This window comes from Dendropsophus ebraccatus, chromosome 1 (genome assembly GCF_027789765.1).
Source record: "Dendropsophus ebraccatus isolate aDenEbr1 chromosome 1, aDenEbr1.pat, whole genome shotgun sequence".
Lineage (NCBI taxonomy): Eukaryota > Metazoa > Chordata > Amphibia > Anura > Hylidae > Dendropsophus > Dendropsophus ebraccatus.
In genome coordinates, this window is record NC_091454.1 from 102,299,850 (window position 1) to 102,325,538 (window position 25,689).

Consider the following 25,689-nt stretch of genomic DNA (forward strand, 5'->3'; position numbering starts at 1 on the left):
AGGTAACTGCATTCAAGGAGTAGTCACATCTCAAAGATAGTCAAGAGAAATGGGAATGTCATAGCACATGTTCTTTACACATATGTCCATGTGAAATTTTAGTTTTTACTTGTTAAAAGATTTGCAAAAATATCTAAAATCCTGTATTCCCATTCTCATTATGGGGGTATTGAGTGCAGAATGAAATGGGAAAAGTTACATTTTAGCACAAGGCCATAACATAACAAAATGTGAGGAAAAAAAGAGTCTGAAGAGTTTTTAAATGTTCTTAGCTCTCATATTCCTATGTGCAAACTTATTTTTTTTAAGAGTTAATTCCCCTGTGGCATGTTAGGAATTAGTATTGTAAACATAGATGTCAATACAAGCTGCATTTACATTAACTGCTAAATATAGTAATGAGTTTTATTTATGCCTAATCAATGTACGTTAACGATAAATAATATTTTTCATTTTTCATTGATCTTTTTGTTCATTTACACAGGGCAATTATCACTATGATCGTTTGTTATAAGTGCCCACCATATACAACAAAGAAAACGCATAGATCCATTACAACTGTTCCCTGACACAAACTGGGAATGGCAACAATTTGTGCTGTAATCCCTGTTTTTTAAATTATTACAAAATAAAATAAGTTATTAAGGCACTTTCCTCATACTCAGTATAACTGTTTGGTATACCGTTTTAGGTCATTATAGAATACTGCATGCTACTATAAAAAACGAACAGCATGCTGAGGTCCTTTAGGTTTTGTATATAAATCAACAAAACACATCATAAAAAAACAAGTATAAAAGCAAGAGGTGAGATTAAGACAAATAACTGGCTTACTTTCCCTCGATCAAAATTCTGGATGATTGTCATATGAAGATATTCTTTTCGCTGCCACTCTGTCTGCATTGGGTAGCTGAGAAATTCTCTTAATGGACGATCAGACCATTCCAATAACTCATCATACAGGAGAAGTGTATAGGCGGCCTCTGCAATGTAAGAATTTAACAATAAACTATACCATGTACATATATAGAAGCCCTACAATGCAATCTACTAATGCTGAAGTCTGACAATTTGCAGTCTGTAAAAAAAAAAGGAGGAACTTCAACAGTGTCCACTATAAAAATTAGACGCATCTTTGATCATTAAGAAGCTTGATGTGGCTGTGTGTTATTACACACAAACTGCAACAACCTTTACCATTATGTTGTCCTGATATTCTACCTTTTCACCATATATATCTGCACTGACATATATAAAAATAATAAAACTAGTCACAATAATAAAAGGGGTTTTCCGATAAAAAAAAGTAACATATTGCAGGTCAGACCTCCGTATCCCTGGTGATCTCAAAATTAGACCCTGGCTCCTTTATTTTGAATACAGCTCTGGGTAATGACATGCAGCTCTAATCATTCTCTACAGAGCCGCCAGAAAGAGCTGAGTGCTGTACTCGGCTCTCTCTAGCGGCTGAATAGAGAATGAATAGAATAGCGGGTCATGTGCTGACCCACGGCTTTATTCAAAACAAAGGAGTCAGGAGCCAATCTTGAGATCATCGGGGATACAGAGGTCAGCCCCCCCCCCCCCCCCCCCCCCCAAAAAAAAAAACAACAAAAAAAACACAATCTCTTACTTTTTCCCTATTCTGTGGATAGAGGACAAGTTAGTTTTAATCGGAGTACCCCTTTACTGATCATGTCCTATTAAAATTTATCCGTTTAAAAAAAAAAAAAAAGGCAACACTCAATAGTTAAAGATATTCAGTGCTTCATTACCTGTGAAATTTTGTGCTTTCATATGAAGATCATAGAGTTTGTGTATATAACGTATATACATTTCTTCTTTGTTTAGCTCTGTTTTATAAAAATTCTGAGAAGTAAAAAATACAAAGTTATTCACCTAATACCTAATATACAGTACAGAATACAGACACACACACAGGTTAAAATATTCTCGTCAAATACTAGCAATGAACGTGATCGTTGTTTTATTGCAACCAATTTTTCTGAGAAAAGCAAAGCAACTCTGCATTTTTTGGCTACAGGTTCTATACAAGCTTATGTGTCTCCATGGTAACAGACAACAAACTCTGTGTAGTCTGATCCTACAGTCATACACCCTTTTATCTGCTCTATGTCTTATACATATATATATATATATATATATATATATATATATATATATATATATATATATACCAAATGTACGTTAGCAAAATGAAGAGAACAAATAGGGTGGAGTATGACACAGGGTTTGTTTGATGTAGGTTACAATGAAGATGTACTGCAGTAGACACAAATCTGTAGTAAAATTCGTAATGGGAAAATAGGTACAATATCATAATATAAATTTATATTTATATACATATATATTATATTGTACTAGAGGGCCAATTACAGTGCAGAGAAAATGTGTTTTACAGCAAATTGTCATTTCATATGGTTATTGCAAGTTTTTATAGGTGAAATAAGAGTGTGTAATATATAAAATAAAAAAACTTGAACAGTCAATAAATAAAATTGGGGAAATGTGTTATAAAGCAGGTGTGGTTTTTCAACATAGTATTTAGCAATACACCACACAACCGCTATATTTAAACCCAGCCTTAAATGGTGAGATTGCTAAAGTTTTGTTCAGCCAGGGTCTGGGTTTATTTTTCTGCACTAAAACAATAACAACAACAATAATAATAATAATAATAATAATAATAATAATAATAATAATAATAATAATAAATATTTATTTGTATAGCGCCAACAGATTCCCAGTAGTTCTTAGAATTTGTGCAGCTGCTGATGGATTTAGAAAAAGATTCTGCATGAGAACTGCCTATTTAAAAAAGGGTGCAGAGCAAAAGCCTGAATCCTTTCTTAGAAATATACTGACATGTTTAACCAACTGGTCCAATTTTTGCTTGATGCATGGTCAACAGGGTGATCCTTTTTCACCCACTTTACAGCAATACAAGTCACCTTATGGTTAGCCTCACTTCACACGTGAAACCAGTAAAGTTGCAAAAATGTATGTTTTATCCTACCATCTCTTTTAGGTTCTAAAAATATGTTTAGCCTTGACATGTAATTTTGTGTACATGCATTTATTTCGTATGAATGACAGTTCAAATAATCTGAGAGCTTCGGAGCTATGCCCTTAAAGAAGGCCTCACAGAATGTAAGGTAAATGCTCTTGTAATTGCTGTATTAAACAAGCCTTCGTCTGATGTCAAGCTTGGCTGTTGCTATGACGGCTTTAACTACATCTCATTATTTTAGACAAGTTCACATGGTATTCGTTCGCTTTTTTCCGCAGAGTCTGGTGTGTATCAGCATTTTGTTTGCATATTAAAAATCTTTAGCGTCTGAATATTGTCCTCACAAGTAATTGCCTGGGCTATAAAGACAAACCAGATAAGCAGAGCTATTCTTTTACCTGCAAGAAATGTTTATTTCACATCATTACACTCTGAATAGATTTGCTTTACTGCCTTTGAGTCACGTTTAATGGGAAATTAAATAACGTGTAGAACAGAATGCGAGACATCTCCATTTAGACTTCAATGCAGGATGTGTCATAAAGCGCAATAAGTGCCTTACCAATAGACTAACGGTGCACCCAATCTTTTTTCCATCTACTTCTCCCATTTTCATGCAGTCTCTAGAATAAAAGAAACAATAGGCTTCATGACAACTGCTAGAAAAGGAAAAGCTCAGCTTTATGAGTGCATGGTGTAAAAGAAAATACAGAAGACTATTACATAAAAAAGGCTATCATGCGACAAATCGTTATATCATTCGAATTTAAGCAATAATCTTTCTGTGTGTATACAGGCAACGATCAAATGACTAACGAAAATTATTTTGCATGTCATTGATCGCATCTTTTGAGCTGACCATAAAATCATCATTAAAGTGACTCTGTACCCACAATCTGACCCCCCCAAACCACTTGTACCTTTGGATAGCTGCTTTTAATCCAAGATCTGTCCTGCGGTCCATTCGGTAGGTGATGCGGTTATTGTCATAAAAAACAACTTTTAAACTTGCAGCCCCGTGCCCAAAGCGAGTATCTGTGCCCTAACCTTGCACCACCCCTTCATCCCTCCTCCCCACCCTCTTCATCCTTAGGAATGCCACTGAAACATTTACAGAGAGGTTGTGCCAGCCTAATGCATACACAATCTAGGCCACGCCCGTAGGGCACGGGGCTGCCAGTTTAAAATTTTTATTTTATTTTTTTGGACAATGACTGCGTCACCTGCCAAACGGACCCCAGGAGAGATCTTGGATTTAAGGCAGCTATCCGAAGGTACAAGTGGTTTGGGGGGGGGGTTTCAGATTGTGGGTATAAAGTCACTTTAATCATTCTCAAATCTTTTGGTGTATGTACACATCATTCATTCACAAATATGATTGCTCGTACAAACTATCAGAATTGCGATTGTAACTAAAGACTTTCACTCCGTGTATTATGGTGAATGATTTCAGGACCTTCCCAAAAGCACCCATTTGCAATCATTTATAGTTAATCGGAGAAAACAAAAAATGGCTTAGTCTAATAGGACCCTAAATATTAATAACAGAACGTCATATGTATATTCATTAAAGGGGTCTCTGGCTTTAACAATGAGGGTTAAAAATGGAGGCTCTGAAATGTTTACTTCCAAATACCAAAAGTCAACGACTAAAAGTAGACCAAGATGTGTAAGACCAATCTTGAGAGTTTTCACGCGAGATGTTTTCTGACTATGAAGCCCATTGTTAACTGCCTAATAAGTGAACATATATTGGTAAATGAAATGAAGTTACAACTTTTCTGTGGTTTTTCATGCTTTCCTTCTGCTTCTAATGCAAACTGTCTGCCCTGTTGCCCCTTTTAGCCTAACTTTCTGTCTAATGTACATCCTGTAGCAGACTTCTTTTAACTATGTGGAACACTCCTGTGGATGGGTTTATGGACAAGAAAGTTCACATCTTTGCCTTTATTTATAATGGTGGCTTAAAGCATGGATATGTTATATATGCCTGATATTTTCACAGTTTAGATCCAGCTACTGAATTAGCAAAAAAAAATCAAAAATGGGTTATCCAGGCCTCGAAAAACACTGCAAACAGTGTAACTCGTGCCCTCAGGTTGGGTGTGATTTGAGGTCTCCTGTGCCTCCTGCTTGGTCTCCCACATTATTATTGCTTTGTCCACTGCTTTTTTTATTTTTTGGCTTTGTCCTTTTATTCTTAACATTGGTTGGGTTACCGAGAACTTTGTTTCTCATACACTACGTGGTAAAACCCACCCCACCAAGGGTACTGGGAAGAGCCGGGTACCAGTAGTCTCAAAGCGTCAAAGCTGGTGCCCCTGGAAACTGCTACCCCAAAAAAAAACACGCTGTGTGCAAGGCAAATCATGAACTTCCATAGACTTCCAACTAACATCTGCCCGGAGGCGCTTTTGCAAAAAAAAATTCCATGCCATTTTTATTGGCGTTTGAAGAAGAAAAAAAAGGCCAGATTTATTCTCAGTGCCTTCAGCACTGGGAACACAATAGAACAATAGAACCTATTGTTCTGTTCCCATAGGGCCCGGGTCACCCTCTCTACATTAATATATTGTGGAGACATTCTGCAGTAATTTCACTTTGGTACTCATCACTGTAGAGTGCCAGATGAAAAGCTAAGACAAAAGCCTATTTTGAGAAATGAAATCTGAGCTGTTGCAATTTGTCAAAGACAAAAACGTGCCCTATTGATAAAACTGTGCCATAGAGTTTTAAGGAACACCCTCACACATAGGGCCGTATTCCACGGGCGGAGCAGGGCCCGATCAACTATGTGCTAGATCGCCGGTCGTTTACTGGGCCTATTCCATGGCCCGATGATCATTGAGCGAGGGCTGCAGGGACATTGTTACCGATGTCCTTGCAGCACACATTACCTGTCGGGTCTTCTCCTCCGCTCTGTCTTCCTCCCTGGGTCCCGAGTGCTCTAGCATGGCCTGTCAGCTGACAGGCCACTCAGCCAATCACAGGCCGCATCAGTCCCGGCTTGTGATTGGCTGAGCGCTCTGTCAGCTGACAGGCCATGCTAGAGCACGCGGGACCCGGGGAGGAAGACAGAGCGGAGGAGAAGCCATGCAGGTAATGTATGCTGCTGCTTCTTAAATCGTCGGTCGCCCGCCGGGCACCGCTCTTCCACCGTAGCGATGCGCGGTGGGGGAACAATGATTTTAGGTCTGGCCCTAAATGAACGATCAGCCGATGACACGATCATCGGCTGATCGTTTTCTCTATTTGACCAAGCGATAATCGGCCGAATCGGGCCTATTATTGTTCCTGTGGAATAGGGCCCATAGTTTTTTGTGCAATTTTTCTGGTCCTGAAAAAAAAAAGCTAGAATAAAAAAAAAAGCGCCAATGCGGCACATGGTATTTTTTTTCATGCATTTGTGTTTTTGTTCTGGTGGTTTTAATTTTGTGTGTGAATAATTTTTTTTGTGGTATAAGTTTTTTTGTGTGCACCAAGATGGCTGAACTTCCCTTTCCTCTGCCATCACATGATATAGTTGCTGCACCAATATGGTACAAAAACGCCTGAAAAAAAAATTCCATTCACACAGCAATGGCATTTTTGAGATGACAAGAACATTCCTAATAACGTCTATGCGAGTAAAATGCCAGAGTTTGCAAAAAAAAAACCACCACACCCTCAGCATGCTGCGTTTTGGAAAACTGCCACAGAACCTCAAAAATGGCAGAAAGGAGAGAAAAGCGGCAAATGCCAAAAAAAAAAAAACACGTGTGTATATAAAAAAAACACTTCCACTGACTTTTAGCTAACATTTGGCTACTGGCGTTTTTGCAAAAAAAATAAATAAAAAATACACTATGGTGTTTTTTCGTGACTTTAAGGCAGTGTGAATATGGTTTGGAAATGCATTAAATTTTGTACTGCAGATAGTCTGCAGCATTCGCAGATGCCCAAAACATAATTTTAAATTTTTTTATATGTTCAAATTGTATTTAGGAATTAGGCCATTAAGAAAGATGTTTCTATCTTTCTCTTACCTGTAGTCCAGCAACCGTTCCATCAGCCTTGTCACAGTGGCAATTAAGGATACTCCACTTTCTCGCCATGTTTCTCGTTCAATTTTTTTTAGTAAGCTGTAAAAATAAAAAATTTGGTTACAAAAGTTTTCCCCCATTATGTATACTTATGCAGTTATAACCACCTTAAACAACAAATCTAACAAATATACGCTGATGTACTGTACACCATATAAGAAAGAGATATTGATGATAGGTCAGTGTAATCCTACAGTCAAATTCAGCTGTTGTAGTGCATGGTTAATATGAGCGTACCTGATCTGATCACCATATTGAGATTAATTTTCACAAATTGAAGAAACATTTGCAGGTTTCATTTCAAATCTAAATATTTGCAAATACCTGACCATTAGCAATAGTCTACTTCTCGTGCAAGGCTTAGCTACCATCCATTCAATTAAATATAATATATTCCCCCCCCCCCAAAAAAAAAAAAAAAAAAAGATTCAGGCTCTGCAGATGGGATTCCCATTGCATATGGAAAGTCACCTCTTGTCTGAAGTAAATGGGAGCTACAGAAATCTGAGAGTGCTATGAGCACTATAAAATAAAAAAATAAATTACTAAAAAAAAGGAAGCTATTCTTAATACTGCCGAGGGCCTCTTGCTTTCTATCTATATGACTGAAAATACTGGGCCCATAAATACATGGCAGCCAACTAGTAAAATAGCAATGACATGCGGAAAAAAAACAATTGCATACGCTAGATATACTGTAATGACTCAGTATACCCACTTTAAAATTATACGAAGAGACTTAAAACAAAGGATCATGTAGTGATGTAGTGAATAGAACTGTGGCCAGTTCACCAATGAAAATATCTTACCTAGGATACGGCCCAAACAAAGGAATTCTAATCCAGGAAGCATTGATAAAAATAATGTTTAGATTATGCACAAAATGTTAAACAAGCCATGTGTTAAGATTAAAACTAAAAAAACTATATTGTTTAAATATTTGACCAAAAACAAGAGTGTTAAAAAAATGTAATAGGTACAATGAAATTCCTTTACTTCAGCATTGGAGAACCAATTAGAAGAACTAATTTCCTCTAATTAATAAAACACAAGTCATAGCAGTATCAGATTTGTTCATTTGCAATGTTTGAGCTGTCTTCCTGAAGCTTCTATACCATTCCATGTGTGTTTCATATATACATTATGGCTTCCACTATCTTCAGTATCAAAAGGACCTGGTAATACCAGATAATAAATTGAGGGATGAATTCTACTGTATTGTACCCTCTTTACATTTTTTTTTTTTTTTAATTTAATCATTGTCTTCAGTCCATGATTACACACTGTGAACTCCATTGCTTTTGGTGCTTCATTAAAAGAAGAAGTAAGGCGAAAATCTTTATTAAAGTATTGTATTGCCCCCTAAAAGTTATACAAATCACCAATATACACTTATTATGTGAAATACACAAAGCATTTTTTCCCTGCACTTACTACTGCATTAAGGCTTCACTTCCTGGATAACATAGTGATGTCACTTCCTGGATAACATGGTGATGTCACGACTCAACTCCCAGAGCTGTGTGGGCTGTGGCTGCTGGAGAGGATGATGGCAGAGGCAGTGGCGGTCTTTGGCACCAAGCACCCCAAGTGATCGCTTGGGGCCCCCAACATCCAGGGGGGCCCCCACGCCCCGCTCTTGTGCTCAAGACCGCTGGAGAGGGCCGCTGCCCCGCTTGCTGCTGCCATCCGAACTGTAACTATGAGCACTCGTAATGAGCGCTCATAGTTACATGCAGCAGCACTGACAGGGCAGGAGACATTGGCTCCCTTTCCTGTCAGTCACTCTTGTGGCCGCAGGAAGGGTTTTCCCTGCGGTCACAAGTGGCAGCTTTGTCCTTGTGGTGCCGGCGCTCCAGTGACATCACTGGAGCATCGGCGCCAGGAAAAGGGGAGTGCGGCCTCTTGTGATCGCAGGGAAAACCCTTCCTGTGGCCACAAGAGTGAAGAGAAGAGGAGACGCCCGGACCCAGGTGAGTATAAGTGTTTGTCTTATTGTGTTATATACTATATGGGAGGGGGAGCACACAGGGGTCTGTTTAACTGGGGAGCGCACATCGGGGGGGGGCTATAGACTACTGGGGCTTCACAGAGGGGTCTATATACAACTTGAAGAGCACACAGGAGGTCTATATCCAAGTGGGAGAGCACACAGGGGGGCTATATACTACTGGTGGGGCACACAGGGGGTCTATATACTACTAGGGGAACATACAGGGGGTCTATATACTACTTGTGAGACACACAGGTGGTCTATATATAACTGGGGGAGCACACAGGGGTCTATATACAACTGGGGCAGCACACAAGGGGTCTATATAATACTGGTGGGGCACACAGGGGGTCTATATACTACTGGGGGAACCACACAGGGGGGTTATATACTACTGGAGGAGCACACACGGGTCTATATCCAAGTGGGGGAGCACACAGTAGGTCTATATCCGAGTGGGGGAGCACACAGGGGGGCTAAATACCCCTAAGGGAGCACACAGGGGGCCTATATACTAGTGGGGGAGCACACAGGGGTATATACAACAGGGGGCAGCACATAGGGGGTTTATATACAACTGGGGCAGCACACAGGAGGTCTATATACTTCTGGGGGGAGCACACGGGGGGGCTATATATAACTGAGGGAACACACAGGGGTCTATATACTACTGGGGGAAGCAAACAAGGGGCATATACTATTGGGGGCAGCACACAAGGAGTATATATTACTGGCGGTAGTGCACAAGGGGTCTATACTACTGGCGGCAACACACAGCAGTCTATTGTTTTGGAACGCGTGTCGAGAGGGGGGGGGCCCATACATACCTTCGCTTGGGGCCCCAGAAATGCCAAGACCGCCTCTGGGCAGAGGGATGCTCAATGTCCCTCCAGTGCCCTGTGTCCCTGTGTCCCCCTGCCATCATCCTCTCCAGCAGCCACAGCCCGCACAGCTCTGGGAGTTTGCTTGTGACATCACCATTTTATCCAGGAAGTGAAGCCTTCATGCAGTAGTAAATGCAGGGAAAAAGCACTTTATGTGCATTTTCCGTAATAAGTGTACCTGTACATCATGGTCCCTAGAATATTTTTTTATTTTTAAAAAATACATTGTAAATGCGCCTGATAACATTTAAAAACAGATTTTTGCCCAGAAACAGTATCTAAAAGCAGCTCAAAGTTTTCAAAACCATCCATTCTAAAAGAGTTGGAGAGAGAATGTATAATATATAGACATCATCTGATAATACTGTATGCTACTTACTTTATATTTTCATATGTGCTTAATTTACCATCAACAACAGTGTTACTTATCTATCATTATAACTTTTTCATTTTTCCATCCCACTCTGCGCCAACAGTTAAACAATATTAAAATTAATTCAAATGGGGGACAATGAACTGACTTACGCCATAAAACCTTTTCATACAAGCGCATAACATAATGTATTATTCTTCAATTGCTCTGTGACTAATAGTCTTGACTTCTGTTCTTGGAATATACTTTGAAGTTCACCCACACTTGTTCTTATAAAACATAAGAATTACATTTCTCCCATGCAATATAGAATTTGTGAAGCAACATGATAACACTTAATATTTTAAAAAAAAAGTCCTTAGTCAGTATTCATATCATGAAAAAAGGTCCTGACAATATACACATTAATCAGCACTCATTTACAAAGCCCAAATGAGTGAACAGCTACATGAACAATGACTCAATTGTTTGCATCCACTTCCATTATTATCAACAGCACATCTTAGTGACCGGCCTATTCTGGGCCTTAATAACTATTTTCGTACTTTTTTCATTGCTACCTTCCAAAAATCTTACCGTTGTTTTATATTTACCCACATAAAAAATATGAGGTTTTGGGGAGTTTTTTTGCGGAACAACTTTTACTTTATATTGCCGCCATTTTCAGGTTCGTGAAACTTCAGAAATTTTTATTAACCCTTTTTTTGAAAGGGATACTAAAAAAGTGAAATTTATTTTCCTTTTTTTTTTTTTAATATTAAATATAAATGTTTAGCATGCAACAAAAATAACATAATAAATGTATTCTCTGGGTGACTACTATTACAGCAATACCAAATATGCATTTTGTTTAACTATTTCCACTTTGGAACAGTAGAAACAATTTTCTTGAAAAAACAACAAAAACAGTCTCCACATTGCAAGATCCATAGTGTTCGTATTTTTCTTGGTACATAGTTTGTATGTGGGTTCATGTTTTTCTGGGAAAATGTATAGTTTTTATTGATACCAATTTTCACTCGTATGTATGGCGTTCTGATCTCTTATGTTTTTCTGATGCAGACTGACAAAATACAGCAATTCTGTATTTTTAAAATATTTTTTACAGCATCATTCCTGCGGTATAAGTGATAGAAGCATTTTATAGCTTCGGTCGTTATGGACGTGCCAATACCAAACACTTAGGGGGGCATTTATTAAGTCCGGCGGTTTTTTACGCCGGACTTAAAAATGCCCCCGCAGCTCCGGCGCTACGGAGATTTATGTAGAGGCGGACTGAGGACTGGAGTAGTTTTTCGGCGTATATTTGGGCCCACTACACGCCCCCTTTCCGCCCCCCCCCTGGCGTACTCGGCGGAAAGTGCCGATTTGCGAATATTTTATTTGCAAATCGGCCATTTGCGTCTAAAAAAACACGCAAATCGGCACTTTCCGCCAAAAATCATCCGGATGATACATGTGGCCCTTAGCGTTCATTTACACAGAAAGATTTTTTGACAGATTATCTGCCAAAGATTTGTAGCCAAAACCAGGAATAGATTTGAAAAGAGGAGAAATCTCAGGCTTTCCTTTATGACCTGATTTCTGTTTATAGTCTGTTTCTGGCTTTGGCTTCAAGTCTTTGGCAGATAATCTGTCAGATAATATTTCTGTGTAAACAGACCCATAGGGGGAAATTTATCAAACATAGTGTAACTCGTGCCCTCAGGTTGGGTGTGATTTGAGGTCTCCTGTGCCTCCTGCTTAGTATCCCACATTATTATTGCTTTGTCCACTGCTTTTTTTATTTTGTGGCTTTGTCCTTTTATTCTTAACATTGGTTGGGTTACCGAGAACTTTGTTTCTCATACACTACGTGGTAAAACCCACCCCACCAAGGGTACTGGGAAGACTGGGAAGTAGTCTCAAAGCGTCAAAGCTGGTGCCCCTGGAAGCATCAAAGCTGGTGCCCCTGGAAGCCAAAACCAGGAATAGATTTGAAAAGAGGAGAAATCTCAGGCTTTCCTTTATGACCTGATTTCTGTTTATAGTCTGTTTCTGGCTTTGGCTTCAAGTCTTTGGCAGATAATCTGTCAGATAATATTTCTGTGTAAACAGACCCATAGGGGGAAATTTATCAAACATGGTGTAAAGAGAAACCGTCTCAGTTGCCCCCGGCAACGAATCAGATTCCACCTTTCATTCCTCACAGACGCTTTGGAAAGTAAAAGGTGGAATCTGAATGGTTGCTAGGGGCTACTGAACCAGTTTCACTTAACACCATGTTTGATAAATCTCCCCATAGTTTTATGTTTTATGTAACAATTTATTTCGTATGGAGGATAAACGGTCATAAACTGTAATTTTATTATGGGGGGAGAGGTGTTTTACTGCAGCATTTAATTGGCTAAACTACCCGGAGGGGAGGATTCTCTGCTTTGGGTAGTTACAGTGGGAGTCCAGCTGTCACACTGACAGCCGATCTCCCGTGATGTGGACACAGGAACGTGGCACTTGCTTATTCCAATAGGTCAGGCAGGGGGATCAGGGAGCAGAGCAGCGCTGAAAGGTGGCTTGATGAGAGGAGCTTCGTTTAGATGGGTGATTCACTCCTTTGCTACTATCCTCTACCACGGGTGAACGCTCCTATGCTACCGTCCTCTATATTGGTCCCTGCTATCCCCCCCCAATCCCATGCAGCGGGTTGAATGCTCCTCATCTATCATCCTCTATTGTGGTCCCTGCTGCCTCTTTCCCGCTGCAGTACTTGATCAGGTTCAGGACTACTGCAAAGACCTGAACCTGATCAATTACTGCAGAGGGAGAGAGGCAGTAGGGACCGTAATAGAGGATGGTAGCTAAGGAGAGTTCACCCCACTGCACGGGACAAGGCTGGTGGTTCAGGTTTGATTGGGCGGCTGAAGGGGGTGGCAGGTGAAGGTGTGATAGAGTGGCTGTGCAGCAGCTGAAAGCACAGAAAGGGCCCAGTTATTTTTTACATGTTATTTCTAAATATACTGCGTCCCCTGCTGGACCCTCCAGGTAAAGACCGGGTTGGAACGTCACATTTTTTCAAGAAATTGAAACCTGCCTGATCTACTAAATTAAGGGAAATAGCACTATATGTGCATTTCTCATTATTAGTGTACATTAGGAATTTGTCTAACTTTGCTTATGAAATAACATTGAGGGTACAAACCCACTTGACGTATTTGCTGCGTGAATCAGTCTTAAAAGCAGGCAAAACGCAGGTTGGCTTTATACAATTGTTCTGCGTTAAAATACGCAATTGCGTATTTTTGAAGCATGAAGCTTGTTGTTAGCAAAGCATCAGTTGTTAACAACCTGTGCGAAAAACGCATGTAGCTTCACGCTTCAAAAATACGCAACTGCGTATTTTAACGCAGAACAATTGTATAAAGCCAACCTGCGTTTTGCCTGCTTATTTTTAAGACTGATTCACGCAGCAAATACGTCAAGTGGGTTTGTACCCTAAGGCCGCATTCACATGCATTCAATGCTCCTGCTCTGATTACCTCCGATCTCTGCACCAGAGTCTAAGGCTGCATTAACACGGACGTGGAATGCCTGTAACAGACTCCCCCTCACCTCCATGCCCGGGAAACATCTGTGATAAGATGCTGGGTGCAGGGGAACTGCGGCTGCTTTATTACAGTGCGGCGCTGTAATCCGTCCGTTACTGGCATTCCATGGTCCATGTTATATGCGGAAAACAGAACGTGTGAATGCAGCCTTAGACTCTGGTGCAGAGATAAGAGGTAATCAGAGCAGGAGCATTGGAGCATATAGTTTCCATCTGTTACCCCGTTCTGTGCTGCAGCATGGAGGAAGTTTCTTTGTAAGAGATGGAACACGTGGGGCTTGGTGGGCCCCAACATGGACCTAATCATATTGTGGTATTTGTTTATTTATTTTCGTTGTTTTCTGATTTACTGTCTGCTCCTACTGGTTCTGTGTGTTTCTTGCAGAAGTTTCATATATGTGCAGGCACATAATTTATTAGCACTTAAAGTGTCACTGTCGTTAAAATTTTTATTGCAGAAATCAATAGTCCAGGCGTTTTTAAGGAACTTTGTAATTGGTTTTATTAGCCGAAAAATTAATTTTTATCATGAAAAAGCAGTTTGAAGCTCTCCCCCCTGTCTTCATGGTTTTCTTATGGAGAGAGAAAGTAAAAGCAGCAAAACAGGACAACAAAGAGTTAATTTAAATTCATATCCAGGGCTCTCTTCTTTGACAGGCACCATGGACCTCTCTGACCTCTGAATAGGGCTCTGAATAGCTGAGTAGCTGAGCAATCCTTTGTTCTCACTCTCAGCTGCCCGCTAATCTCCCTCCTTCCACCTCCCCCCTCCCCTCTTTATAGACCAGACAGGATCCGACTGATGAAAAAACAGTCGAGATTTCCTGATTCTGAGGAGTGGATGACAGAAAGGAGAGGAGGGGGGGGGGACCTGGGAAAAGGCTTTTTACATGCAGATAATGGCATATTTGGCTAATAAACCCAATTACAAAGTTTCTTAAAATTGCCTGGACTATTGATTTCTGAAGAAAAAAAAAATAGTTAAAGACAGTGACACTTTAAGCACAGAAGCATTATATCAGGATTATTCTTACATATGTTACATCTGATCTGGTCCTTGTTCATGTCAGTATGCCCTGGGATCCGTACTTTTCAGATAGTGTCTAGTCTCTGTCATATTTTAATTGTTTTTAACCATCTGTCCCTGCATTAAAAATTTTGTATTGAATAATAAAAATTATTTTGTAGTTCACCCTGATTTTGGCTATTTTTGATGTGTCAGTCTGTATATATGACGTGTCTTTCTCTTTATGACATGGTTTCTGGTTTTCTCATGCCATTTGGCTGTGAACTCCTTTACTTACTTTGTTAGTGCTTTGCCCATATTATCTTCTGCATTCTACCTCCAGCCACGTGAGGCCACTCTCTCCCCTACCTAATATGTTTCTGTGAATAACTAAAGGTCACCTAGTGACCAAATGTCACTCTACTGACACCAGTCTCCACTGTAACCATACCTCTTCCTGTGCAAACCATCATCCACAGTTAGCATACATCTCCCAGCTTCCACCAAAGTCCACTGGTGCCACAAATCACTCACCTTGAAGCAATGTAACTAGTGACCATCTATGCCTACTGGTGCAATCTATGCCTACTTCTGGCAAACTCCAGTGCAGAAAGCAGGACTGGCTCAGGGACCATACACCAATGGGAGCTGATGCCACATATCTACCCTCCCCTCCCTTACCCTGACATCAGCCACGCTCCCTGCTGCCACCTCACCTGGGGTAACCTGTCCTTTGCCCGTAGCCATGTCCCTCACCGTTTGTCCCATACAGCACAGATGCTACATACCCCCATCCTATCAACCAGTTCCCAGTCTATGTACACAGTGGGGACATGGTCCAGTGTATATTGTGGAGGAGGTGGTGCGTTATCTGGTCACCTGTACAGTGTGCTGCTTTGTCATTTACCACCGCAATGTAAATTTGCTGGTAGTGGTCAGCAAGGGCCTTGGTGGATAGTAGCAATTGGTAGTGGCTCTTGCAGTCAGGCCTGGACTCCCAAACATGGAGAGCTATGCTGTGCAGGATGCAAAGTTCCTGAATGACTATCCAGAAACATTATGTTACCAGGCTGATCAGGCTCCCTTTTGTGCAAGGGCCCTGTAGCAGTTGAGTGGTCTGCCTTAATGGTAGCAACTCCAGAGGGTTGCTCTATGTTTCCGTGGAAAAGTCCATAATAATTTTGGAATGATATTGTTGGTTTGCCTACTAGTTGCAAACCTAATGTATACAATGCAAATCATAAGTATTTCTGTGCATAAAATACAGTAACTACAGATTCAGTTAATGAATAATTCCAGTGCACTCTATACAGACCAATCTATATACTAGCAGACTTTAATGAATACACTGATCAGTGCGTACTGTATCTAGATATGCTCCACATAATGACATGGCACACCGCTTTCCAATTAGTTGAAATTAATGCAACTTGATCAATATCTAATCTGATGAAATGTACATCCGGCATAGTGTCACACTGGACACTTTTCAAGCACCAGCCTCATAAAAAAGAAATATACAGCATGTATATGAATTCAAAGAAAACCGCAACACAGAACAATTACCGGTTACAGAAAAGTACTGTAAAGGCGCTAAACTTAAAAACGTGATGAGTAAGGTCAGACAAAATTAGTCCCCCTTTTGGGAAAGGGAAATTTCAATTTTCATTTCGGAAAGCTGATATGGCAAAGCATTCCTGTTCTCTCACAAAATATCCTTGGTGTGTAGCACTTAGAAGAACTACAAACTGTTTACCAGGCAGTACAGCTACCAAATACTCAATAGCAATTGTGATCTCTAAACACTTGCTTGTATCATTAGTGGTCCAGTGGCCTGATCTGCCATGTGATCCAACAGATTATACCAGCAGAGGGCTAAACCAACAGATTTGGTTGTGCCGCATGTGAAATTGTCCAAACTAATGAATTATAACAACATTCCTGATCTTGGACTGTCAGCAGTGTACAAGCAAATAAATCGCAATGTCTAAAATATGATATTGGGTCACATCACAGGAAAGAATGGAATAAAAAGTGATCAAAAATTCACATTTTTGCCAATGTGGGTGCTCACAGAAACCACAGAATTTAGCTGAAAAATCGGCCCTGAAACCACTCCATGGATGTGGACTGACTGAAGCTGCACAGCACTGTGGTCAGTGATTCGCTGAGTAGGTTGTCCAGTGCCAAGACAAGTCAATCTAAGAAATAGAGACCAGTGCTTTCAGCAGGGTACATCACAGGAGGTGTATTAGGACAGTGTGTCTTTTTTAATATATACTTTTTCTGCAACCCCAGCAACAGCTAAAAAGTACATAATTAATATATTAATGTCCAGAGTACCACCTTAACATTAATAAAAATGATTACCCTCACCCTTTACAGTTTTCAGTATACATTTGGGACCAACCAGGATTAGGCCCCTTCTCTTCAAAAATCCCAAAGCAGCTATGTGCCAGACAACTGGGTTGCTTCTCCTGTGGGCATTGGAAGTGCAGGGATGGTGGTATGTGCCCAGCATTACCGGTTAGAGATCCACTTAAATCAGGTGGCAAAAAAGTGGAGAGCGGTTTTGAACAGTTTCATCAAAATGCACACCACATACCTGATGTTAGTTCAGTAAATTTTGCTGAGAAGCAGTAGTTCAACACATACAGTGTAATGCGGATATGTGGCCATGGTTTTTCTTTACATTTGTGGTACGTTTGCAATAGTCTTTCCACTTTTTCTTTGTTTGTTTTCCCCTTGGTTTCATCATTCCAGCTATTTAACCCATGTGTAAATTACCAGGAGACTCCATAAGGGTCCATTTACATGGAAAGATTATCTGACAGATTATCTGCCAAAGACTTGAAGCCAAAGCTAGAAACAGACTATAAACAGAGATAAGGTCATAAAGGAAAGCCTGAGATTTCTCCTCTTTTCAAATACATTCCTGGCTTTGGCAGATAATCTTTCTGTGTAATTGTACTCTTAGGGCCCTATTCCACCGGACGATTATCGTTCAGAGTATCGTTAAATCGTTCGAATCTAAACGATAATTGTTCGGTTGAAATGCAGTTAACGATTAACGACGGAACGAGAAATCGTTGATCGCTTTATAAGACCTGGACCTATTTTTTTTCGTTGCTCGTTCGCAAATCATTCGCATTGAATAAGACATTGTTCGGTCGTTCGCAATAGATACGAACGCATTAGCGAATAGATAGCGAAGGAAAAACGATCGCAATTACGATCATAAGTAACGATTATCGTTCCATGGAAATGAGTGAACTTTTTCAGGTCTTTCGCAATAGCGGTCGTTTGAGATCGTTAATTGTTAACGATTATGCAAACGATAATCGTCCGGTGGAATAGGGCCCTTATGCCCCTATTCCACAGGTCGTTTGCTCCTCGTTCCCCGCTCTCTGCCGCCGCTATTCAACGCGGCTGCAGTGAGCGGGTGAGTGCGGGAGGGGGCGGTGGGGAGCTGCGGGGGGGCTGCCCGGGGGATCGCTGATCCTTCGGGCAGCCCATAGGATATAGCAGCGTCTGCTGCCGATGCTCCTATTCAACGGAGCGATGGCAGCAGATCGCTGCTATATCAGTCGCTTGTTTTTCAACATGTTGAAAAACAAGCGACTGCAACGATCAGCAGACATGAACGATGTCGGCTGATCGTTGCACTCTATTCCACCGGACGATTATCGTCCGTAGCGGCCGATATCGGCCGAATACGAACGATAATCGTTCCGTGGAATAGGGCCTTTAGGGTTGATACCTAATTAGGAACACATGGAAATATGAGCTTGGTCTTCTGTCCACACTGGAGTGGTACTGTGTGGCAGCCATTGTTGCAGTGTCTGTGGAGTGGCATGGCTCAGTGCCAGGAGGCTTAGTTTGGTAGCACTGGGGATGCCAGACTACTAGGTCAGGCTGCCAATGGGCACTGATGTTGCAATGATAGTTGTCACCACCCAAGACAGCACCACTTAGGTTAGGGAACCACTTGAATCAGGTGGCTGTGAAGTGGTAAGTGGGCTTGTGCAGAGTGACCAAAATAAAAAATTGCTGAGAAGCAGCAGCAGATCAATGTATAACATGAGAAAGTGCTGCCAGCTAAGGAATTGAGTGTGTAGATAGGTTACCAGTGGTTGGGTAACCCTTTATTAGGTAGAAATTTCTCGTGGTTAGGTGCCTTGGCATATGGTATGTACATCCTGTAAAGGAGTCACCTAAAAAGGATATTAATAAAAAGGAACAGGTCTAAGACGGGCTACAAAACATGGTGGAAGGTGTCAGGCATAAAACATATCAGGAAAGACTTAAGGATTTGAATCTGTATAGTCTGGAGGAAAGGAGGGAAAGGGGAAGATAATTGAAACCTTTAAGTATGTTAAAGGACTAAATAAGGTTCAGGAGAGAAGAGTTTTTAATAAAAAACTGAGCTCAAGAACAAGAGGACACAGTGAGAGGTTAGTTGGAAAAAGATCAGAAGCAACTTGAGAAAATATTATTTTACTGAAAGAGTAGTAGATGCTTGGAACAAACTTCCAGCAGATGTGGTAGGTAAATCTACAATAACAGAATTTAAACACGCCTGGGATAAACATACATCTATCCTAAGATAATAAGAAAGAAAATACTAAAAGGGCAGACTAGATGGACCCAGTGGTCTTTTTCTGCCGACAATCTTTTATGTTTCTTTGAGTCACCACCAGATTCCCTGCTCCTATCCAATACTAAGTGGTGATGCATACATGTACGCATTACCATTCACTTTATATTATGAGCTACACCTAACACTCCACTGGTATTTTTTTCATAGTTTTGATAGAAGCCTGTTAGAAATGTTTTGCAAAAAAATAAATTAAGTACATACACACACTATTCTGAAGAAGACAATAGAAAACACAGTTACACAAAGTTCAAGTCCAAGAGAAAAAGTATCTAAAAAAAAAAACCTGACAGGTAATAATAAAGCAAACAACGCACTTTCCACACCCTCAATGTTATTTATCATGTTTACACTGCACAACTAAGGAGGCCACAGTACAGAGGAGGCAGTCCAGATTAGTAGTCCATTACACAGGTGTTTTTTTTACATGTGGCTAACATGCACTCCTATACATTCACATTGTACTACCTGTTTAAAAGCTCTAACAAGTATTTCAAGATACGGATATATCTCCAAAAACAGCAAGAGCACAGCAACCATTATTTTTTTCATTAGTAAATGGAAAAAATCTACTAAAAAACCTCTCATTACAATTTAATTTGCAAAGAAAAAAAAAGTTAAAATAATAGAAAAAGCCTAACAATTAAGGCTAACAGTGTCCTCAAGGTAGTAGAACTTGCGTTTGATGTGGTAAGTACTTTATTTTGCATTGCTTTTGCAGAAAATAACACATCCATAGCTAAAGAGGACTGTACGCTAAGGTTCACATAATGTTTTCTGCTGTTGATCTCTCCCCATAAAAAATACAGGACTAAATAGTGTTGCCTACATACTACATAGACAATGCCTTTCTTTCTACTGTACTACAATTTGTCCCAGGTGGCAGCTGCACTACATCTGACACTGCCAACTGCTGCCCACATAACAGCAAAAACATAGGTTCTTCCTAAATAGACATGAAAGGATATATATTAAGTCATGAGCCAATGACGGATTTATCCCAAAATTACCTTTCAAGTTGTTACAAATTATCATGAAAAAAAGAATAAGTGACTAAATAGCAACCCTCTATTGCATTCTCACATGTGAAATCATATCCTCAGCATAGCAATGCAAGCAATGTCTACAGTAATACATGCATTCCTAAATCAGGTGGTCACACAGATATAACAGAATTTATTGCTGCAAGGTATTTCATGAGAGAGTCTACTGTATACGCTTTATCTGTAGCACAGGTACATGAAAGCAAACATAAGCAGATGCCTGTACAGGAATAGCAAGAGATATGCTTGTCCATATGCTTCTATAAACAAGAAAGAAAATCAATCTTGTCCTTGGATGACAATACCCATACATAAATATACCCAGCCAGCTCTGACAGTCCTAAAAGCAATAAATCATTAGGAACACACACAAGCTTCGCTGATGACAAACAGCATTTTCTTGGCTATTTAAACCAACACATTTAATGAAGCATCTGTCACTTACCTTATTTTTTATACCTTCCCTAGAAAACATTATAAACTCCAACTTTCCACCCACACATAGTAATGCAGAAGCTCCCTCCCTTCCATTAATGAACTACTGTACTTAGCAGATGGTATATATGTCCTAAATACTCTAGTCACAAATCCATAGACGTTCTCTACGTCTGGCAATGAAATATCGTAGAGAATATTACTTACATGCTGTTGAAGAGCTCCCGGTATGTTTCGTCACCTCTTCCCTCAGACATCAGGCTATCCAGTTTATCAATTAGCTTTGCTTCAACCTCAAAGACAAACATAAAAAGGTGCTTTGTTTTACTGTGCCAGTATTCCCTCAGGGCTCAGTGCACGCCGTGTGTTCTGTTCATCAAAATTCAGCATTGACTTGTCATAGGTCATATTGTCAGCCGTGTTAAGCTGTCACCATTCCATGAGAACGCTCTCAGTGCTAACTGTCATGGAGCAATGTGACTTTACACTTCAGGCTTAGTAGCATGAGCTGATGCTGATGCTAAGGCAGCTAGCTATATATGGATTCTAACAAAAAGGAGTGCAGCCAACACTAGATTGCCTTTTCCTGCAGGGCTTCAGCTCATGCAATGCACATTCCAGCACATTCAGATTCTTCATCTGGCCCGATTCTGCTGATAATTCATGCCCATTGCACTTTGAGACACTGTTAAGTAATATGTCTTTTAAAGAACCATCGTCTTTCAATGTGTTAACTTTAATACTGAGATTTGACAATTTAATGTGTAACTACTGTACAAGCATACGAATAGAGTGCGAGCATACTGTGTGTGTGTGTGTGTGTGTGTGTGTGTGTGTGTGTGTGTGTGTGTTGTTTTTTTTTTTGCACTTGCATACATCTTCAGGCAAGCAGAAAACCCTGAAGAATGTACAAATATTTTATATAAGCTTCTATTCTGGTTCTTCAATACTGAGCATAGAAAATCTGGCTCTGATGCAGGAAAGTTCAAAGTTTCAGCAGTCACTGGGCTAACCGTCCTGAATAGCTTTCATATTACGGTACATACGGAGTATGGCCCAACTAGAAGGAAGCTCCCGCAAAACTTTGCACTGCAACTGGGCTAAACCCATATTGCTATGTAATGCTAAGTAACTGATTGCAGAAACTATCAGACTAACTCCAAATGGTAATTTAAGCTTGCTGCTAAATTTGTACTAAATATTTGTACATTACACATTATATATTATCACATGACAAAAACTTTATATTGGATATTAAGGCCTTTTTATATATGTTTTATGGGAGTCTCTACCAATCTACAAAAAAAAATCTTTTGGCAAATAGGTTTGTTCTAGCTATTCATAGGGGTCTAACCTAATTGCACCAGTTTTTCCCTGAACTATAACCCTTAAATAGACAAGGTCATTAAAAATATTTCTAAAAATAATAATAATTTGTATAGCTCCAACAGATTCCACAGCGCTTTAAAAAAAATGAATACATTTTTAACATGTCACAGGGAAATATCAGAAGGTTTTATCTGTCGGTGTCTCACTGCTGAGGCCCCATCCAATCAGGAGAATAAACCATGAGAAGAGCATGGTAGCACATTTCACTTCCTGACACATATTTCCTTTCAGGCAGTTCCACTATAAGTCTATGGGGCTGCCAGGAAGGAGATGATTAACAGCGGGAAAGTGCTGTATGTTGCCATGTACGTCTCCCCTTTAATTCTCCTGATTGGTTGGGGCCTCAGCAGAAGTACGAGCTGCACGCGGTAGTTCACTGCACTTACCATGAGACATGACAAAAGTTGTTGTTTATTGTTTCAGGTACACTATAAGGCAGGAATAGGGAATCTTCAGCTGTCCAGCTGCTGCAAAAGTTTAGCTGTCCAGGCATAATGGGAATTGTAGTTTTGGAACAGCTGTAGGGTTGAATGTTTCTCATCCCCGCTTTACGGTATCATATTAGGCATACCTACAGGAGGGCGCAGTTCCAGTTTGGCCATGGTACTTAAGGGGTTGGGAAAGACTGTCTGTCACATAGACAGACACAAATGTTATAAATGACAAATGGCAAGTGAGGGGCATTGTACCACATTATGTGCCAAATTTCGGAAGCTACAATTAACAAGTTACACCATCATAAACACAGAAATTACTCTTAAGTTGGGTCATTTGATTTTATCTTCTATACTGAATCCAGGAAGGTATTTTGCTTCACACAATGAGTTCGATAGATACCACACATAATTTTCTCTATCTTTGGCCTTATTCACACATCCTGCAAAAAAGTCCTAGTGTGGATCGTGATTAGCCAATATAAGTCTATGGGATACAAGTTTTTTTTTACAAATGTCCTGGATGTGCGGCAGTGACATGCCTTGAAAACACGGATCAAATCTAAGAAAACTAGTAAAATTTAATTTTACCAGTTAAATATTTTTGTGGATGCAGATTCACTACGGATGCGATTACAGACCATTTTTTAAGGATGACAGAGTAAAAATAGCGGACCTGTAATGCTGAGCATGTGAATAAGGCCTTAGTCTTTCAGTTAAGCCACGCATTTTTTTTTTTTACTATTAAAACTGACAGGGATGGATGCCAGTTTGTCCATCCTGATAACTGTCCCTGTCCAAATTAGTTTATTTGGCTGGGCACTGGCAATTAAGAAACTTGACACCAAAACACAGATTCGGTACCCAATTCCTGCCTGTGCCGAGCCAGAAAGCTTCTGTTTATTTTTGTATACAAATACACGGATTTCGCATTTATCCTTATCAAAAAAAAAAAAAAAAAAATGCAGAATAATTCTTTAGCATAAACCTATATAAATGATTTATTCTGTACCTAAGGCATAGCGTTAGGTTTCACACACAGCTCCTTAGAATGCTTATGATTTATCAGGGAGGTGTAACCTAAATTGGAAAACACCACTTATTTTCATCATGTAATGATCGCTGGCAGACAGTAAGCAACTGTTTCTATAACTGTGGACTGACAGATATCAGTTCAAGGGTTAATAGCATTGCTCCAGCGTAGAAATCAAAGTCATTTATTTTTTGTGCGTTAAACAATGTTTCAAATCGATATTCCTATGGAGCAGCATGATGGTGGGTGTAAAGAAATGGTTTCAGACAGCAGGAGAAAAATCGAGTGGGAGCTGCAAAAGTACTTGGAACACTTAGCAAACCTCTGAGCTGGAAAATAGGAAAACGTACTGGAGTGTCAAAATTGTTTGGCCTAAATAAATACAGGCCACTTTGATCCAAGATTATGTCTCTTGTTCAATAAAATGCTTGAAACGGATACTGGTAATGTATACAAGTCTGTGATCACTACAATACCATTATAGCCCAACAAATGAAACAACACTAAATGAAAATCTATAAATGTACTGCATACTAGTTAAAGTGACACTCCTTCAGTAGAGAAACCAAAGTCTCCCCTGTGCCTCTACTCAAGTGCTTCCTACCATTCTTCAACACAGCTGCTACTGCAGCCTACCAGTACGTTCTGGTCCCAGGCTGTGGTTGTAATGACTCACCCAGGAACTTGTATAAAAAATGGCAAAGACAGGGTTAAATTTCCTATATAGGCTCCTGGACCTGCCAAAAAACACTCTTTAATCCCCTGATCTGGACAAATCATCAATAAAAGATTTGTGTCATCAAGACAACTGTGTATTTGCCCTCTTCGAGATCCCTATCCCTTGTTCTGGTGGGTTCCAGCTGTCCTTGTATATAGTACTCACAATTTAACACATGCCACAATTTATGTTTCATTTTTGAGGGTGGGTTTACACTACGGAATTCTCGCGGATAAACTCCGCGGAATTCCGTCGGCAGTCCGCGTGCACGGCCGCGCGCCTTTCCGCCGGCTCCATAGACACCATTCTATGGGCCGGCGTATTCCGATATCCGCCGAAAAAAGTGACAGGTCACTTCTTTCGGCGGATAGCGGAATACGCCGGCCCATAGAATTGTGTCTATGGAGCCGGCGGAAAGGCGTGCAATACTGCGGAATTCTGCAGAGTTTATCCGCAAGAATTCCTAAGTATGAACCCACCCTTACTTTGCAAATGATCATAGATATGTTTATTTCTTAGATGCTGTGTTGACAGAATGTTATCTGATTAGGCTAGGTTCACACTGGGTTTTCAGCATCCGTTTAACGGATCCGTTTTTTGCAAAAAATGGATTGCAAAAAACAGATGCATTTGTGTGCATCCGTTTTTGATCCGTTTTTCCATTGACTTCCATTCTAAAAAAAAAACAGATCAAAATGGATGCGTTTTTTTGACGCACAATAAAGTACTGTTGATACTACTTTTTTGACAGTTAAAAAAAAACGATCCCTTAAACGGATGCTGAAAACGCAGTGTGAACCTAGCCTTAGGGGCACTAGACCTTTCACATAAGATTATCTGTGATGTTTGCGCTTTGGCAGGAAAGATGGTAGGTAAGATGTACTTTCATCTCTTACTACACCTACATGATGGCCGCAATCATTGCAAGTACTCATAAGGAACAAATAAAATTTTTAGACACTGGGCTGTAGTGCTTCCTATTTTAACCATTAAAATATGATGTGCTCAATAAAAATACTTTGAACAGC

At 40.1% G+C, this 25,689-nt stretch overlaps 1 protein-coding gene across 1 annotated transcript in view; it reads right to left on the bottom strand.

Moving 5' to 3' along the window:
• DOCK4 (dedicator of cytokinesis 4) overlaps window positions 1–25,689 on the bottom strand; it is a 271,626-nt gene that overhangs the window by 34,553 nt on the left and 211,384 nt on the right. Inside the window, exons 32-36 of the mRNA XM_069976155.1 lie at window positions 21,295–21,380; window positions 7,057–7,152; window positions 3,594–3,654; window positions 1,776–1,869; window positions 835–983 (exon numbers count right to left, since the gene is read on the bottom strand). Of these exons, the coding sequence (XP_069832256.1) occupies window positions 835–983; window positions 1,776–1,869; window positions 3,594–3,654; window positions 7,057–7,152; window positions 21,295–21,380 (486 nt within the window). The remainder of the gene's footprint in view (window positions 1–834; window positions 984–1,775; window positions 1,870–3,593; window positions 3,655–7,056; window positions 7,153–21,294; window positions 21,381–25,689) is intronic.